The sequence below is a fragment of the Mustelus asterias genome, chromosome 1 (assembly GCF_964213995.1).
Source record: "Mustelus asterias chromosome 1, sMusAst1.hap1.1, whole genome shotgun sequence".
In the NCBI taxonomy this organism is placed as follows: Eukaryota; Metazoa; Chordata; class Chondrichthyes; order Carcharhiniformes; family Triakidae; genus Mustelus; species Mustelus asterias.
This window is the reverse complement of record NC_135801.1, coordinates 125804971-125825069: the sequence shown is the minus strand read 5'-3', so window position 1 is coordinate 125825069 and position 20099 is coordinate 125804971. Positions and strand designations below refer to the sequence as shown.

General features: G+C 46.0%; 1 protein-coding gene across 3 annotated transcripts in view; it reads left to right on the top strand.

The window, feature by feature from the left end:
* The first annotated feature begins 1453 nt into the window (after window positions 1–1453).
* The window catches only part of rnf180a (ring finger protein 180a), a 131038-nt gene continuing 112392 nt past the window's right edge, over window positions 1454–20099 (top strand). The window contains exons 1-2 of one of the 3 annotated variants that reach the window (XM_078218232.1): window positions 1454–1753; window positions 18539–18664. In XM_078218232.1, the coding sequence (XP_078074358.1) occupies window positions 18569–18664 (96 nt within the window). In that variant the 5' untranslated portion in view covers window positions 1454–1753; window positions 18539–18568. Of the gene's footprint in view, window positions 1754–17095; window positions 17266–18538; window positions 18665–20099 lie in introns of those variants that run through there. The other 2 variants (XM_078218251.1, XM_078218242.1) reach the window with 2 other exon arrangements.

The window sequence follows — 20099 nt, the reverse complement described above, 5'->3', positions numbered from 1 at the left end:
GGGGGAGGGGAATACGGAGGGGTGGAGGGGGAATACGGAAGGGTGGAGGGGGAATACGGAGGGGGGAGGGGGAATACGGAGGGGGGAGGGGGAATATGGAGGGGGGGAGGGGGAATACGGAGGGGGGGAGGGGGAATACGGAGGGGGGGAGGGGGAATACGGAGGGGGGAGGGGGAATACGGAGGGGGGAGGGGGAATACGGAGGGGGGAGGGGGAATACGGATGGGGGGAGGGGGAATACGGAGGGGGGGAGGGGGAATACGGAGGGGGGAGGGGGAATACGGAGGGGGGGAGGGGGAATACGGAGGGGGGAGGGGGGAATACGGAGGGGGGAGGGGGAATACGGAGGGGGAGGGGGAATACGGAGGGGGGAGGGGGAATACGGAGGGGGGAGGGGGGAATACGGAGGGGGAGGGGGATTATGGAGGGGGGAGGGGGAATACGGAGGGGGAATACGGAGGGGGGAGGGGGAATACGGAGTGGGGAGGGGGAATACAGAGGGGGGGAGGGGGAATACGGAGGGGGGAGGGGTAATACGGAGGGGGGGGAGGGGGAATACGGAGGGGGAGGGGGAATACGGAGGGGGAGGGGGAATACGGAGGGGGAGGGGAATACGGAGGGGGAATACGGAGGGGGGAAACGGAGGGGGGAATACGGAGGGGGAATACGGAGGGGGGGAGGGGGAACACGGAGGGGGGGAGGGGGAACACGGAGGGGGGGAGGGGGAACACGGAGGGGGGGAGGGGGAACACGGAGGGGGGGAGGGGGAACACGGAGGGGGGGAGGGGGAACACGGAGGGGGGGAGGGGGAACACGGAGGGGGGGAGGGGGAACACGGAGGGGGGGAGGGGGAACACGGAGGGGGGGAGGGGGAACACGGAGGAGGGAGGGGGAACACGGAGGAGGGAGGGGGAACACGGAGGGGGGGAGGGGGAACACGGAGGGGGGGAGGGGGAACACGGAGGGGGGGAGGGGGAACACGGAGGGGGCGGAGGGGGAACACGGAGGGGGGGGAGGGGGAACACGGAGGGGGGGGAGGGGGAACACGGAGGGGGGGGAGGGGGAACACGGAGGGGGAACACGGAGGGGGGGAGGGGGAACACGGAGGGGGGGAGGGGGAACACGGAGGGGGGGAGGGGGAACACGGAGGGGGGGAGGGGGAACACGGAGGGGGGGAGGGGGAACACGGAGGGGGGAGGGGGAACACGGAGGGGGGGAGGGGGAACACGGAGGGGGGGAGGGGGAATACGGAGGGGGGGAGGGGGAATACAGAGGGGGGGAGGGGGAATAGTGGGAAATGAAAAGAGGGTGCGAGGGTTTGGGGAGAGGGAAGGTGAAGAGGGAGAGAAGTCGGTGAAGGGAGGGAGGAGGAATGTGAGGGAGGGGCTATGTGGGGGTGTGGGGCTGAGGGAGGAGTAGCTGTGGGCGGTTTGGGGGCTGTCGGGTTGTGTCAGTGCGGGATGTGGGTCGGGACTGGGACCGGGTACCGGGCTGGCGGTGTCCCGGGCTCCTGCCGGAAGCTGCTCCGGGGCCTCTAGCGGCGCGGTTGGCGCTCGGAAAGGGACAGCTTGGTGAGGAGAGGCCGGGGCTCGGATGGCGGCCTTTAGCGGGGTGTGTGCGGCAGCGGGAGCGGAGTGAATACATCAGCTTGTCCCGGGGAGTGGGGAAGCTCACCTGCCTGCTCCCCATTGCCCCAGTGTCAAACCCACAACAGATCCGCAATGATTCACTCCGGCTGAGGCGCTATTTAAATGTAAGTTACATTGGATATAAAGTTGCTGCGGGACTCGCTCAGTGTCTGGGTTCCAGTCACAGTGCCTGAGGTGGGGAGCAGCCTCCTGCCCCATCCTGGACTGCACTCCTCTCCAGCCAGGCAGTCTCATTAACACACACCTCTGTCAACAACCTGATACTGCTCAGCATCTGCCTCTCTCCTTAGGGATACTTGTAACCATCGTAAAGATATTAAATAGATACAAACTGCTGTGAGGAAGCCGTGAACATCTGAAACTAAAATGATGGGATGTTCTTATCAGGAGACCCAAGTGGAACAGTTGAAGTTTGTTTAGCAAATGGCCCATTCAGTGCTGTGGCCTTTGGTGTGTGTAGATCTATCAGCCTCAGCATCCAATAAAGATATAGATGGGAATAATTAGGAAACAATGAACAATAATATCAGGGGACTCAATTGTTTTGTGAGAAATATGTAATGATTGTTACAATTACACAGGAGCCCTGTTTAACACCCATGTTTCCAAAATAGGATCTTAACAGCAATTGTACTCTGCCTTCAAACAATTTAATGTTTTATATTTTTGAAGGATTCATGCTTTCTTTGTTTCCCCTTTTAGTTTATATTTTTGCACCTTTGTTTTGTAAATATTGTGGCTATTTGATAGGATTATGTAATTGTATTTGCTTTTCTTTGTTCCTGATTGAACATCACAGGAGTTTGTAGAAACATAGCAAGGAGCTCTTTGTTAGATTTTTCTTCAAGGCTTATTCAGAAAAGCACTAGAGACACCGTGTGTCTGATTTTTAAAAAAATCTTTTTTTCTAAGGAGACCACTTTTGTTACAGCAGCAGGTTTTTTTTGCAGCTAGCTTTAGTATGCATGTGGTTTTGTTTGACTGCTGGGCTCCAAACATAACCAAATATTGAGCATATAAAGAAGCACTCCAAGATGCAGGGACTGACAAACTAATGGAAGTGGTTTGTGATACTAAGCACAAAATGTCTGATTAAATAAATAAGTTGTTGCCCTGCTGTCTCTGATGATTGAGAGTAACATTAATGACATTGAAGTGGACTTTGCATATATTAATTAACAAAAGCAAAGTAGCCTTACAATCAGTTATTGAGTGGTGATGCTGAGTTGCATGCATAAAGTATCCAGTGATGTAAATTTGACTTTCAAAATCAGGAGGTGCCAGAAGAGAGAGGCAGAGACGTCTAAGAGATCATAAGAGTGGCAGAAGCCAGCTGTACCGTTTATTGTGATGCTTCACAATGTTGGTAGCAAACTTTTCTTTCGCTGGCTGGGCTATTCAACTGTGCATGCCTGCCTCATCAATTGAATGGCAGAACCAGAGTTACTTTTGGAACATTTAAAGTTTTAAAATTGTGGATTATTTATTAGTGTCACAAGCAGGCTTACATTAACATTGCAATGAAGTTATTGTGAAAATCCCCTAGTTGCCACATTCCGGCACCTGTTTGGGTACACCAAGGGAGAAATTAGCAAGGCCAATGCACCTAACCAGCACATCTTTTGGACTGTGGGAGGAAACCAGAGCACCTGGAGGAAACCCATGCAGACAACGTGCAGACTACGCACAGTGATCCAAGCTGGGATCAAGCCCGGGTCACTGGCATTGTGGGGCAGCAGTGCTAACCACTGTGCCATCATTTGACTAAATATAGTAACTCTCAGTTCAGAAAATCGGCAGACTTAAACTCTTGGGTCTGATGTAGTTAGGCAAGTAGAACAAATGCTTTTCCCCCATGTCGAAATAGGATAATCCTAAATGGTTAATCTCCTATCTCCAATCCATCCTTCCTGCACAAACCCTATATTCTTTAATTTTCTTAGTACCCAAAAATCTATCCGCCTCTGTCTTGAATATATTTGATTTTGATTTGATTTATTATTGTCACATGTATTAGTATACAGTGAAAAATATTGTTTTTTGCATGCTATACGGACAAAGCATACCATAGAGAAGGAAATGAGAGAGTGCAGAATGTAGTGTTACAGTCATAGTTAGGGTGAAGAGAAAGATCAACTTAATGCGAGGTAGATCCATTCAAAAGTCTGATGGCAGCAGGGAAGAAGCTGTCCTTGAGTCGGTTGGTACGTGACCTCAGAGATTTGTATCTTTTTCCCGATGAAAGAAGAAAGAATGTCCAGACTGCGTGGGGTCCTTGATTATACTGGCTACTTTGCCGAGGCAGCAAGAAATGTAGACAGAGTCAATGGAGGGGAGGCTGGTTTGCATGATGGTTTGGGCTACATTCACGACCTTTTGTAGTTTCTTGCGGTCTTGGGCAGAGCAGGAGCCATACCAAACTGTAATACAACCAGAAAGAATGCTCTCTCTGGTGCACCTGTAAAAGCTGGTGAGAGTCAGAGCTGACATGCCAAATTTCCTTAGTCTTCTGAGAAAGTGGAGGCATTGGTGGGCTTTCTTAACTGTAGTGTCGGCATGGGGGGATCAGGACAGCTTGTTTGTGATCTTGGCACCTAAAAAACCTGAAGCTCTTGACCATTTCTACTTTGTCCTGTTGATGTAGACAGGGGCATGTTCTCCACTACGCTTCCTGAAGTCGATGACAATCTCCTTAGTTTTGTTGACGTTGAGGGAGAGATTATTATTGCCGCACTCGTTCACCAGATTCTCTCATTCCTGTACTCTGTCTCGTCATTGTTTGAGATCTGACCCACTACAGTGGTGTCATCAGCAAACTTGAAAATCGAGTTGGAGGGGAATTTGGCCACACAGTCATAGGTGTATACGAAGTATAGTAGAGGGCTGAGAACACAGCCTTTTGGGGCACCGAAGTTGAGGGTGATTGTGGAGGAGGTGTTATTGCCTATCCTTACTGATTGCAGTCTGTGGGTTAGGAAGTCTAGGATCCAGTCGCAGAGGAAGGAGCTGAACCCCAGGCCACGGAGTTTGGAGATGAGTTTTGTAGGAATAATGGTGTTGAAGGCTGAGCTGCAGTCAATAAATAGGAGTCTGACATGTCTTTATTATGTAGGTGTTCCAGGGTTGAGCGCAGGACCAGGGAGATGGCGTCTGCTGTGGACCTGTTGCAGCAGGTGGTAAACTGTAGTGGATCCAGGCAATCCGGGATTACTCAGTATTCATGGCCCTCGGGATAAAAATTCCAAAGATTCACGACATTTTGAGTGAACAAATTATTCTCTATATTGGCCTTAAATGACCAACTCCTTAGACCTGAGATTGTAGTCCTGTTTTCAAGATTCCTCAGCCAGGGAAAACATTTTCTCAGCATCTACTTTGTCAAATCCTTTAAAAAGAATTGTTTACATCAATTAGATCTGATTATTCTAATTTCCAGATAATGTAGAGCTCCCTCTCTTCAGGTACCATGTCCTAAGAGGGCATTGGCAACCATGGATCTCCATGTTAATTTTGCTCTGGAAGCATGGATCATACTTGGTGGTATATTCATCCAGTTTGTGAGGTTCTTTCTTTGTCTACCTTGATCTTTTTTTATCATCAATCTTTCCCATCAACAACAGACTTTCTAAATCACAATTTCTTATTACATGCCCAAGAATCCAACTCCCTTCCTGATCTTAGTCAGCACATTTCGTTTGGTCTCAGATTTTGCAAGCACCTCTGCATTGGTAGTGTGACTTGGTAAATATACCTTCATTATTCACCTAATTTCTTCTCTGCATTGCTTCACTGAATATCCAACATTTGCTTCCAAAATTGCATTCCAGCTTTGTTTCCATAGCTAATTTTGTGTTGACAATCTATTTTTATTTTTTTGAAATGCAGCTTTGGCCATGCCAATCCCTTGTCTTATTTCTTGGTCGCACTTTCTATCCAATGTTAGCAGATTTCCTAGATAACAAAATTTGTCTGCCTGTGTGGTATTATTTTCTTTGTTTTCACTTTCACTCACTAACTTTTGCAATTTCTCTTCAGAGTCGGCAATAAGAACAATGTAATTGGCGTACGTTATACTATTGAAGTTGTAATCTCCAACTAATAATTCAGGAAGGCTTTCAATCTCTCTATTTTCACTATGCAAATTGAACGCACCTGGGAGCAAAACACACCCCTGTCTGACCCGTCTTTTAATCAACAAAATTGCTTAGATATTTTTCAATTTTTATGGCTGCAGCTTGTTCCCAATGAAGATTTATTATCATTCAAAAATCCTTGCATCAAGGTCAAGAGACTCCAACATGTCATCTGTTGTTCATGTTTCACTTTATCAAATGTCTTACAATGCATGAACACATCATTTTTAAGAACATAAGATCTAGGAGTTGGCAATTCAGTCCCTCGAGCCTACTCCACCATTCGATACGATCATGGCTAATCTCATTTTGGCCTCAACTCCACTTTCCTGCCCGTTCTTCATAACCCTCCAACCCATTTCTAATTAAAATCTGTCTATATCCTCAAAGTTACTCGATGTCCACAACCCTTTGAGAGAAGTAATTTCTCTTTATTTCTGTTTTAAATCTGCTATTCAATCTAATACTATGATCTCTTATTCTAGATTGCATCACAAGAGGAAATATCCTCTCTCTCTCTACTTTGTCAATCCCCTTTATCATCTTGTATACCTCAGTTCGATCTACATATTCTTCTAAACCTTAGAGAGCATAGGCTTAAACTGTCTATATTTTATATATATATATATATATATTTAAGATTCTTTCAGACAGCATAAGTACCATAAAGGTAGCATTCCTCTATCGACTATAAAACCACATTAAAGAGATATTTCTAGCTTTATCTTGCTCGTGGCCCTAATCATCAGTACTTAAAGAAGGTTTTAGTAATGTGACTCATTATACTAAAAGTGCTGTGGAGTTCACATTCAGTTGCTGCGGGCTCTTAGGGAGTGCAATAAATATTGATTTACTTAAATCTTCTGGGATTTCTCCCATGTCGTAAACTACATTAAAGATGAGAGTCAGTTTGTCTATTCCAAAGTCTTCTAAACTTTTAATTTGTTTGGTGACTATTTCACCTGGACCTTTGGTTTTACTGTTTTTCATTTATTGCTGCTCTTACTTTATCTTTCATGATTTTGTCATAATCCAAGTCTACGCACCAACATCTGACAGTGAAGAAGAGTGATAGGAAACCAAAGGCAGTTTTAAGGGATTTATACTTATATTGGTAAACATTGAAAATCATGTATAGTTTTAGGTAGGTTTAAAGTAATGTTTCTGTGCCTGGAAGGAAACTATATTTAGATTCATGGTGGACAAAAGTGTTTGTATGTGTGAGGGTTAGTTTCAGTTCTAACTGAGATTCTGTTGTGCTTAGAGAGGCATGAAGAATAAATAGTAGCTGTGGTGTTGCTGAACAACAGGAGGCCCACTTCCCAGAGGGGAGAAAGCTTTCTCTGTTAGTATTAACTGGAAGCTAGGGCAGTTGGAGACAGGTCACAGAGGAGTGAACAGCTTTCTCAACTCAGCTAGGAGAAGCTGGACAGGACCAGGGAGTTGCAAAGATGCAGACTTCCTAAGAAACAAGATACAGTCCAGATAACCAGGGAACTGGGCCAGAGAAAAGGTTTCAGATAACTGGAGTTAAGAGAATAGAGACCGAGATATTGGTCAGGAGAAATCAAGGACGAGTAAACAAAGGTTTCTTGAGTTAAAGGGGCAGTTGCATTTAACTAAATGTAAAGTGAGACAGCAGATCTTCAGAGGTAGCTAAAATGTTTGAAGTAATTTTGATAAGAACCTGGGAAGTGGAAGTTAAAAAAATTGTGGCCATTTAAACAGCAGTCAAAATAAATCCTAAGGGGTTGGTGAAAAAACTTGGAATGGACTCTCTGTTCAAAGTGAGCAGAAGCTTTGTTTAAAAGTGTCATTAGTAAAATCTGGACTGGATTGTGGAATGCAAGCTGTTAAGTGAAATGCTTCCGATGAAAGAAGGTTTTTAAAACATGTTTTTAGGAAGTGGAGTTTGAGAACTCTCATATGGCAATCATCTGAGGAATTCTGAGGAGAAATCATAGACAGAAATTGGATAAGAGGATCAAACAAAAATGTTGAAGGGAAGGGAAATGCTTGAACAAAAAATATATAGGAATAGAATAATGTACCTACCTATCCAACAATCCAAAATGTTCTTGCCCAATCACTTGACCTGTCTCAATCATTTTGCAACCTCCTTGTGCCTTCCTCACAGCCTACCTTCCCACCAAACTTTGCATTTTCAGCAAACTGGAACTCCCTCCCTCCCTTACAGCACTGTGGGAATACTTTTGCCACATGGACTGCAGCAGTTCAAGAAGGCAGCTAACCACCATCTCTCAAGGGCAATTGGCGATGGGCAATGAATGCTGGCCGAGCTAGCAAAGCCCATATCCTGCACATGAATAAAAAAAAATCTTGGATATGTTGTATTTGGTACTTCACTTAAGCCATTGATAGAGATGGTAAATAGCTGAGGTCCAGGCATTGCAGTACCCCTCTAGTTACACCATGCTGACCTCAAAATGACCTGCTTATCCCTAATGCTCAGAATTGGTTAATTTATTGCCCTAAATCCCATGTTCCTAAATTTGGTGTTCTAACCTCTTGTGTAGCATCTGATTGAATGTGCTTTGACAATCCAAATACATTCTGCACTGGTTTCCCCTTATCTATCCTGCTGTTACGATCTTAAAAAAGTTTACAGATTTCTCCTTTATAAATCCATGTTGACTCTGTCCAACCTATTATGATTTTACAAGCTCCTTGTTTTCACATCCCTAAAAATTGGTTCTGACATTTTTTCTACGACAGATATCATGCTGACTGGTCTTTTCTCCCTCATTTTTTTTAAGCAGTGAGGTTACTTTTGCGATTGCCTAGTGCACAGGAACTGCTCTGGAATCCAGTGAATTCTGTAAAATTAAAAACCAAAACCAATATCTCCAACTGCCTTTTTTTAAACCCTAAGGAAATAGGCCATTAGATTACTGGAATTTGACAGCTTTTAGCCCTGATAAATGTTTCAGTATAATTTCTTTACTAATTACTTCCTTAAGTTTCTCATTCTCATTGGACTTCCAGAATTCTTTTTATGTCTTCGACCATGAAGATGGATGCAAAGCATCATTTAATGATGATGGTTGAATTCTAATGGGGAGATGTGCTTAACTGCCCTTGACATCAAGACAGCACTAGACTGAGTGTGACACCAAGGACTATTGCAAAACTGGAGTCAGTGGGAATTGGGGAGAACTCTGAAGTCATAGCTAGCACAAAGGATAAGACCATAAGACATAGGAGCGGAAGTAAGGCCATTCGGCCCATCGAGTCCACTCCACCATTCAATCATGGTTGATTTCAACTCCATTTACCCGCTCTCTCCCCATAGCCCTTAATTCCTCGAGAAATCAAGAATTTATCAATTTCTGTCTTGAAGACGCTCAACGTCTCGGCCTCCACAGCCCTCTGTGGCAATGAATTCCACAGACCCACCACTCTCTGGCTGAAGAAATTTCTCCTCATCTCTGTTCTAAAGTGACTCCCTTTTATTCTAAGGCTGTGCCCCCGCGTCCTAGTCTCCCCTGTTAATGGAAACAACTTCCCTACGTCCATCCTATCTAAGCCGTTCATTATCTTGTAAGTTTCTATCAGATCTCCCCTCAACCTCCTAAACTCCAATGAATATAATCCCACGATCCTCAGACGTTCATCGTATGTCAGGCCTACCATTCCTGGGATCATCCGTGTGAATCTCCGCTGGACCCGCTCCAGTGCCAGTATGTCCTTCCTGAGATGATGGTTGTTGGAGGCCAGAGCGTTGCTGGTGGTGTTCCTTATGGCCATGTCCAGGTCCAACCATCTTCAGCTGCTTCATCAATCATCTTCTCTCCCAACAGGAGGTCGGAATGGCGAAGTTCACTGAAGATTGCACAAAATTCAGCACCATTTGCAATTCCTCAGATAATGAAGCAATTTGTGCCTGTAAGATTCTGACAACATTCAAGCTTGGGCTGACAAGTGGCAAGAAACATTCATGTCACACAAGTTCTAGACAATGACTATTTTCAACAAGAGAGAAACTTTGATATTTGATGCCTTCACCATTGTTGACTCCCCCACTATCAACATCCCGGGCATAACCATTAACAAGAAACTGAACTGGACCAGCCATATAAATATCTTGAATACAGAGCAGTTCAGAAGTCAGGAATTTTGTGGTGAGTAACTTGCTTCCTGACTCCCCAAGGCCTACAAGTCAGTCATAGAACATAGAACAGTACAGCACTGAACAGGCCCTTCGGCCCACGATGTTGTGCCGAGCTTTATCTGAAACCAAGATCAAGCTATCCCACTCCCTATCATCCTGGTGTGCTCCATGTGCCTATCCAATAACCGCTTAAATGTTCCTAAAGTGTCTGACTCCACTATCACTGCAGGCAGTCCATTCCACACCCCAACCACTCTCTGCATAAAGAACCTACCTCTGATATCCTTCCTATATCTCCCACCATGAACCCTATAGTTATGCCCCCTTGTCATAGCTCCATCCACCCGAGGAAATAGTCTTTGAACGTTCACACTATCTATCCCCTTCATCATTTTATAAACCTCTACTAAGTCTCCTCTCAGCCTCCTCCACTCCAGAGAGAACAGCCCTAGCTCCCTCAACCTTTCCTCAAAAGACCTACCCTCCAAACCAGGCAGCATCCTGGTAAATCTCCTCTGCACTCTTTCCAGCGCTTCCACATCCTTCTTATAGTGAGGTGACCAGAACTGCACACAATATTCCAAATGTGGTCTCACCAAGGTCCTGTACAGTTGCAGCATAACCCCACGGCTCTTAAACTCCAACCCCCTGTTAATAAAAGCTAACACACTATAGGCCTCTTCACAGCTCTATCCACTTGATTGGCAACCTTTAGAGATCTGTGGATATGAACCCCAAGATCTCTCTGTTCCTCCACAGTCTTCAGAACCCTACCTTTGACCCTGTAATCCACATTTAAATTAGTCCTACCAAAATGAATCATGTGATGGAATACTCTCCATTTGCCTGGAATATTGCTGCTTCAACAACGCTCAGAATGCCCAACACAATCCAAGGCAAAGCAATCCGCTTGATTGTTATTTCATCCACTATCCTAAATATTCACTTGCTCCAGCACCGATGTCCAGTGGCAGCAGTGTGTACAATCTACATTGCAGCAACTTGCTAAGGCTGCTTTGACAGCACCTTCCAAACTTGTGACCTCTACCACCCAGAAAGGCAAAGGGTAGCATCACCACCTGCAAGTTTCCCTCCATGCTGCATACCATCCTGACTTGGAACTATTTCTTCACTGTTGCTGGGTCAAACAGTTCTGTGGATGTTGTGAAAAAGTGAATCAGCACTATCTTCTCGAGGGCAGTTGGGGATAGACAGTACTTGCTGCCCTTGTCAAAGATGCTCACATCTCATACATGGATGGGAAAATAAAGGGATGACTGAATCAAAGAGATCATCAGGCAATACTGGAACTGCTTACCATTGGGCATTTAAGATCAGGATGGGTTCATCTAGCTCACATCCATATGATACAGCTTGGGAACCTACTTGGATAGTAGGGGAAGAGAAAAAGATTTGGGCTTTGATAACTCCTTGGTGTTAGGAAATGAGTTAGTTAAAAATGTTTTCCCCTTTCCTAACTGACTTCTTTTGAGGAGAGCAACCCTGGCAGAATGTCCCAGGAAGGTTTTTGAGATATTTGGATTGGGATAGTGCCTTAATTACAAACCGGCATGCACCTGGAAGGCTTTTTCTAAATGACGTTTAATGGGGAGGGGGAGGTCTTGCTTCCCACCATCAGAAGAGTAGGCGAGAGACACATCCCCACTGACTCCAGGTGCCCCACAGCCAATTCCTGCTGAAGTGAGCGTTAACTGATTGCAGGCAGGATTTCCATCGCTCACCTGGGACAAGAGCTTCACTGGGCTGAGGAAGAATTGCTGTCATGATGTGGACTACACACTTCAACCAGATGAAATCGAAGTTCTCAGCCGAGGGCTTAATTTTTGCCCCACCACCAAAATAGACCCCATCAGTCTCGCAGCAGACACAGAGGAATCCATCAGGCGAATGAGGCTGCGGGAGTTCTTCCACAAACCCCAAGAGGCCAACAGCGAACACAATGAGACAGCCAATGAACCGGAACAGCCGACAGAGAGATCCGCAGTGCATCCGAAGAGGAAAGAGTCGAATTGGACTCCTCCGGAAGGCCGCTGCCCTCGACTTGACATGAATGCCCAAGCCATCAGGAGGTGTGTCAACACCAAATTCATCAGCCGCACTCACAAGATAGCCCCGAACATCACCCAAGCACAACGCAACACCATCCGCGCTCTCAAGACCAACCGCAACATTGTCATCAAACCAGCAGACAAAGGAGGGGCCATTGTCATACTGAACAGAACGGATTACTGCAAAGAAGTGTACCGACAACTAAACAACGAGGAACACTACAGACAGTTACTCGCAGATCCGACCAAAGAACACACCCGTCAACTCAACACTCTGATCAAGACCTTTGACCTGGACCTTCAGAGCACCCTCCGTGCTCTCATCCCAAGTACTCCCCGTGTTGGAGATCTCTACTGCCTCCCGAAGATACACAAGGCAAACACACCCAGCCATCCCATTGTATTGGGCAATGGGACCCTGTGCGAGAACCTCTCCGGCTATGTCGAGGGCATCCTGAAACCCATTGTACAAAGAACCCCCAGCTTTTGTCGCGACACTACGGACTTCCTACAGAAACTCAACACACATGGAGCAGTTGAACCAGGAGTGCTCTTCGTCACAATGGATGTCTCGGCACTCTACACCAGCATCCCCCACGACGATGGCATTGCTGCAACGGCCTCAGTACTCAGCGCCGACAACTGCCAGTTTCCAGATGCAATTTTACAACTCATCCGCTTCATCCTGGACCACAATATCTTCACCTTCAACAACCAGTTCTTCTTCCAGACACACGGAACAGCCATGGGGACCAAATTTGCACCTCAATATGCCAACATCTTCATGCACAGGTTCGAACAAGACTTCTTCACCGCACGGGACCTTCAACCAATGCTATACACTAGATATATCGATGACATTTTCTTTCTTTGGACTCATGGTGAACAATCACTGAAACAACTATATGATGAAATCAACAAGTTCCATCCTACCATCAGACTCACCATGAACTACTCTCCGAATCGGTTGCATTCTTGGACACATGGATCTCCATTAAGGACGGTCACCTCAGCACCTCACTGTACCGCAAGCCCACGGATAACCTCACGATGCTCCACTTCTCCAGCTTCCACCCTAAACACGTTAAAGAAGCCATCCCCTATGGACAAGCCCTCCGTATACACAGGATCTGCTCGGATGAGGAGGATCGCAACAGACACCTCCAGACGCTGAAAGATGCCCTCATAAGAACAGGATATAACGCTCGACTCATCGACCAACAGTTCCGACGCGCCACAGCGAAAAACCGCACCGACCTCCTCAGAAGACAAACACGGGACACGGTGGACAGAGTACCCTTCGTCGTCCAGTACTTCCCCAGAGCGGAGAAGCTACGGCATCTCCTCCGGAGCCTTCAACATGTCATTGATGAAGACGAACATCTCACCAAGGCCATCCCCACACCCTCACTTCTTGCCTTCAAACAACCGCACAACCTCAAACAGGCCATTGTCCGCAGCAAACTACCCAGCCTTCAGGAGAACAGTGACCACGACACCACACAACCCTGCCACAGCAATCTCTGCAAGACGTGCCGGATCATCGACACAGATGCCATCATCTCACGTGAGAACACCAGGTACATGGTACATACTCTTGCAACTCGGCCAACGTTGTCTACTTGATGCGCTGCAGGAAAGGATGTCCCGAGGCATGGTACATTGTGGAAACCATGCAAATGCTGCGACAACGGATGAATGAACCCCGCTCGACAATCACCAGGCAAGACTGTTCTCTTCCTGTTGGGGAGCACTTCAGCGGTCACAGGCATTCGGCCTCTGATATTCGGGTAAGCGTTCTCCAAGGCGGCCTTCACAACACACGACGGCGCAGAGTCGCTGAGCAGAAACTGATAGCCAAGTTCCGCACACATGAGGACGGCCTCAACCGGGATATTGGGTTCATGTCACATTATTTGTAATCCCCACAGCTTGCCTGGACCTGCAGAGTCTCACTGTCTGGAGACAATACACATCTCTTTAGCCTGTCTTGATGCTCTCTCCACTCACATTGTTTATATCTTAAAGACTTGATTAGCTGTAAGTATTCGCATTCCAACCATTATTCATGTAAATTGAGTTTGTGTCTTTATATTTCCTGTTTGTGAACAGAATTCCCACTCACCTGAAGAAGGGGCTTGGGGCTCCGAAAGCTTGTGTGGCTTTTGCTACCAAATAAACCTGTTGGACTTTAACCTGGTGTTGTTAAACTTCTTACTTAAGAATTGCTGGCCATGAGGCTGCCACTAGAGACCGATGTATGTTTAAGGGGTCCCAGAGTAGGGAAGGCTGGATAGATGAAGAGTGTGATCGGGGTCTGGGGGGAAAGGCCGAGGGGGGAGGGAGGTCCGAAGGCCTCCAAACCTTAAGGGTGTCTAACTTCACAAGGGGGCTTCTGATGGAGACGTCCTAATCCCCCCTTCCCACCCAAGACCTATGTCAATTTAATTTTTGGCTTCCCCCATGCAAGGTCGATCCTCCCAACAGCCTAAAAATTGAGGCTGGATGAGAACCAGCTGCGTGGTCGGGCAGGTGGGAACCCAGAGGGAATCCCATCCCTTCAATTTCATTTCCTCTTTATTCCTTACCTAAAAACTGAGAAGTGTGAAATTCTGGCTCTTGTATTCACTTGAACAGACACACACAGGGCTGGAATTTACTTGCCCTGGCAGTTATGTTTCCAGTGGGGGTGGGAGGTTGTCACGTAAAATAGGATGGGTGCTCTGTGGGCAGCATGGTGGCACTGGTTAGCACTGCTGCCTCACAGCGCCAGGGACCTGGGTTTGATTCCCGACTTGGGTCACTGTCTGTGTGGAGTTTGTACGTTCTCCCTGTGTCTGCGTGGGTTTCCTCTGGGTTCTCCGGTTTCCCCCCACAGGCCAAAGATGTGCAGGTTAGATGAATTGGCCATGCTAAGTTCTCAGTGTACCTGAACAGGTACTGGAGTGTGGCGACGAGGGGATTTTCACAATAACTACATCACAGTGTGAATGAAAGCTTACTTGTGACTAATAAATAAACTAACTAACTATTTAACTGGCAAACCCCAGAGGGCGGGACATCCTGCCCAGGGAGGGGTGGAAGTCCTACATTGATCTTGTTAAACCCACCTGTTGTAGGTGGTCTCCATGCCAATTTTACTTGCGGGGTGGCGGGGCGGTGCAATCCGTCTGCTCCCCCACACTTCTATTTTATTGACCCCAAAGCCTCTTTTTAGCATCGCTGTCAACATGAGTTGCAACTGATATATGGAGGATGGTAAAAAGTATAAAAGAAAGTAATCAACATTTTTCTACAAAATTGGAAAATCTCCCGTAACAACCTCCTTTCCTAATTGCTAGCAATGGAATCCAGAATCTCATCACTAAGGTGATCGCATGTTAATGAAGTGCCAACGGCTCATTCAAGCTGCTTGTAGACCGCGCTGTCTGAAATTAAGTTACTAATTAAAGGGTAAGTATTTATTGAGCTGCCCAAAATAGTCTGTGTGCTTAATAAGTTATAAGTGACGTCTTTGTATTTGACTTATGATAATGTCAAATGGTTTACGCCATCTGTCCAACATATGTAGCTGCCCACGCTAAGCATGCACATTGAAGTGGTAGGGATTGTAATGTAGACAGTGGACAGTGGCGGTCATTATACAGGACGGTGAGATTTCCATCATTGTGCTGTTGATTTGGTTTGATTGAGACTTCTCTGTCCAGAAACCTCATAATCCTGTTGTTTGTTAGTCCTTTCCTCAGTTCACTTGTTTCAACTGTGTTTTCACTTCACTGGGCAGCAGAGCAACTTGAAAACTGTGTCCTGCTTTATATAAAGAATCATTGGGCTATTCAGAAAAACTCTCCCAAGAATGCAAATACTTTAATTTCACAAGCAGTTTAAGGTAGTTATTTATATTATTTATCGGCTGGGTTAGATTGTCAGCAGTCTTGTGGGAATATGAAGAATGGTCGGTAATTCTTGTGGACAGGATGAGCTCAAAGAGGGCACAACGGAAGATAGGGGAAAAGCTAAAGAAAGATGCAGTTCAAGAGTAGGGTGGTTGGGGAGCTTTGGAAAATTTTGCCTGATGTGCTCAGAGGAAGGGCAGGGACAGCTGAAAGGATGGTCTCCATTTTATTGACAAAGAAATCTTGAATTCTTTATTCTGCACGCTCCTTTCTTTCTCCCCTGTGTACTCTATGAATAGTATGTTTTGTCTGTATAGCACATAAGAAACAATACTTTTCACTGTATCCCAATAGATGTCACAATAATAAATCAAATCCAACTTCTTGTTGGCGTATAAACCCTAGTAATTGCTCATTCAGTTGTTTCTTAAATAATTTGTCTGTATTTAATCTCTGCTGTTCTCTGGAATTCTATGTGCAATCATTTTTGTGGGACAAAGGATGTCCTGATAAGTCCTAAATGAACTTTATTTTTAGTGAGCTTGAATCATTATTCCACTCTCCCAGCTTAACGTACTGTCAACTTGATTTACAATCTGTATACCTCAATAAATCATCTTTCCAATGCCATCTTTCTGGCAACAGCTATAGGTTGCCTTTGTATAAATACATGCTTGGGAACTAGAGCTGGCCTCCATCTTACTTGAATTATATTTTACCATTTTGGCTGTGTTGTTTAGCAATCTATTGACTGCTGCCTTGCATTGTTTGGACATGTTTATCGTACAATTTATACTTAGATTTCAGCTTAATCTTTGCCTATCTCAACACTATTAATAGTGTAAGTTGCCTATTTTTTCCTTCCTGTGTTATCTGTGTAAAATGTCATTCTCCATTGTTCTGCCCTCTTGAATGTTTTGCACAAATCATTCTGAGCTGCCTCCATTTAGTCGTTTATTCCTTTTTGATTGATATCTGCAAATTTAACCAATGTGGATTGACTTTCTGAATCTGGGTTATTTGTAGAAATTATTAAATTGCTGGTTCTGACAGGGTACTGGGATACCCCAGCCTCCATCACAACACCATAAATAGGATTTCTAATTTTAGCCTGAGCGATATGATCCAAAAACAGTTGGCCATAGCTTTCTCTGAGTAGCAATCAGTGTCTGATTGCCATTCTGCACCCACTTGCACTAAATTCTGCCTGTCTTGGTCGACCTTCCTGACTCGGGCCGGGCTAGAATAAGACAGCGCGCCGCAGGTTCCTGGGCCCAGCTTCAGAGTCTAAAAGAAATGGAGACTGCCACCTTCCCTTCCCCCCACTTTTTTTTCTGGCACTAGCTGCCGCAAAGATCCTGTTAAAAAAACAAGGCCAGGGAGAAGGTAAGTGGATGGAATTTGGGGCACTGGGTGTTGTGGACATGGGAGAATGGGGGGGAGGGGTTCAGACATGGGAGATTGGGGGGGGGGGGGGGGGGCAGGGGCAGACATGGGAGGGTGTGGGGAGGCGATGGCCGAGTGGTATTATCACGAGACTATTTATCCAGAAACTCAGCTAATGTTCTGGGGACTTGGGTTTGAATCCCGCCACAGCAGATGGTGGAATTTGAATTCAATAAAAAATATCTGGAATTAAGAATCTACTGATGACCATGAAATCATTGTCGATTGTCAGAAAAATCTGTCAGGTTCACTGACGTCCTTTAGGGAAGGAAATCTACTGTCCTTACCCAGTCTGGCCTACATGTGACTCCAAAGCCACAGCAATGTGGTTGGCTCTCAACTACCCTCTTAACAAGGGCAACTAGGGATGGGCAATAAATACTGATGTGGAGATGCCGACGTTAGACTGGGATAAGCACAGTAAGAAGTCTCACAACACCAGGTTAAAGTCCAACAGGTTTATTTGGTAGCAAAAGCCACTAGCTTTCGGAATGCTGCTCCTTCATTTACTCCTTCATTTGCTACCAAATAAACCTGTTGGATTTTAACCTGGTGTTGTGAGACTTCTTACTGTGTCGAATGTAGCCATGATGTGGAGATGCCGGCGTTGGACTGGGGTAAGCACAGTAAGCACAGAATGTGCTTACCCCAGTCCAACATCTCCACATCATGGCTACCATCAACACCGCACACTGCCAGCTCCAAGTGGAGAGGATCGCCAAGCACCTGATGAAGGGGCAGTGCTCCGAAAGCTTGTGGTTTGTGCTACCAAATAAACCTGTTGGACTTTAACCTGGTGTTCTGAGACTTGTTACAATAAATACTGGCCAGCCAGTGATGCCCATGCCCCATGAATGAATAGAGGTCAGATATGGGTTGGGGTTTGGGCAGAGGGGTGTCGGACAAGGTGGGGCCAGGGAGTGGTGTTGGGGGGTGGTGGTTTGGATATCGGGGTTGACTGCAGGATCGAACATTGGGAGTGGTGGAGGATCAGACAAGGGCGGGTTGGGGGGACAGGCATTGTGGATGTCAGATCTTGGGAGTGGGGGCCAGGGAGTTTCTGACATTTGGGAGGGGTTGTAGAAGTCGGAAATGACTGGGGGCTGGGTGTGGGGGGGGGGGGGGGGGGGGGGGTAGGTTGAACAATTTTAATTGGTTTCTATATGATGATTTCTAATATCTTACTCCACAATCGATCTTAATTTTTTCGCAGAAAAATGGGAACCCAGTGGATGTTCACCTGATGGAAGGATTTCTACGATGCCGGAAATGCCGAAGATTTGTACTGGACGCTGGTAGTTTGTCCCCTTCCCAGGGGATACGGCCTTCCAAATCACAGGTAATATAAGCCTTAATAATTCTGTTACAAACGTGCAGGCATCCTTACTTCCGGAATAAAGATTGTTTTTAGCACTTGCTTTGTAGTTGTTACATTTGTAGCATTCTACTGCTCAAAAATAAATAATGTGACTGATACTGGTGTGCTTTTGTTAAATGGTTGGAAAATTGATTTCAGTAAGAATACAACAGATCATTTAGACTATGTTCCAAAGAAGAATCATTTTGGACTCAAAATGTGTACCCTGTTTCTCTCTCCACAGACACTGTCAGACCTACTGAGTTTTTCCAATATTTTCTGTTTTCACTTCAGATTTCCAGCATATGCATTATTTTGCTTTAATGATGAGGAGGCATAAAATTATTTGGTTCAACAGTCGCAGCAGTGTGACACACAAAACAGACTGAGGGGCAGATTTCCGCACCCTGATTCAGACTGGTTTGGAGGTGGGGAGCCTTAAAACGTGACAGTGACGTTGTGTGGCCAGACATCTTGCCTTCATTTCCAGCATCGCTGGTTTTAGTGGAAGGTTGAAGAGGGCAGTGGTTGGTGCGAGGTGGGAGAAGTGGGCCTCTGAACTTATGCACTCTTCTAAACAGTCCAATTAAAGTAATTAAGGACTTGTTAAAATCCCAACTCTGCAATCTTTTGACATCTTCCTGGAGTAGCTGGCTTTTGGCAGTTATCTGCCTCAGACCAGTCACAGGCAGACGATTACCATGTTGGGGGCCAGCCATCAATGCCAGAAAGGTTTAAAATGGTGTTGATGGTTTTCATAGGTTAAAGACTTTACCCCTTTAACATTAAAGTGACAGCAGCACATCTCAGATCACAGGAGGAGTCTTTATTAAGAACTTTGCCAGTTTCGAGGGTTTTCAGCCATCTGGCATCATATGGATATCAAAATAGAGGACAAGGTTGGCTGAATTTCACCTGAGGACCAGGAAGACTGTAGATGGAAATGGCTGCTGCATCCTCAGAAATGAAGGCTGTTGGAGATGAGGAACAGTAGCCTGAATGAAAAGGGCAGAACACCAGGCATCAGGAGGTCAGAAGAGAGGGACAAGAGGAAGGAGACATTACCCTGAGCTCAAGATCTACGGCAAAGGTGAAGCTAGCTGGAGCTCACTGAGAGCCAAAGGAGACTGTGACTCCATAGACAGATTATCACAGACCTATGCCCTCATAAGTGCAGACCTCTGTGGCATGTCATTAGCAGCTGTACACTGGCGTATCACCCACTTGACAGGATACCCTCTTCACTGACGCTGGACAACACATCAGATTCACAATTACTGGGGTGTTGCAGGCTCAGAGGACACTGAATCATAGAAATCATAGAAACCCTGCAGTGCAGAAGGAGGCCATTCGGCCCATCGAGTCTGCACTGACCACAATCCCACCCAGGCCCTACCTCCACATATTTTACCCACTA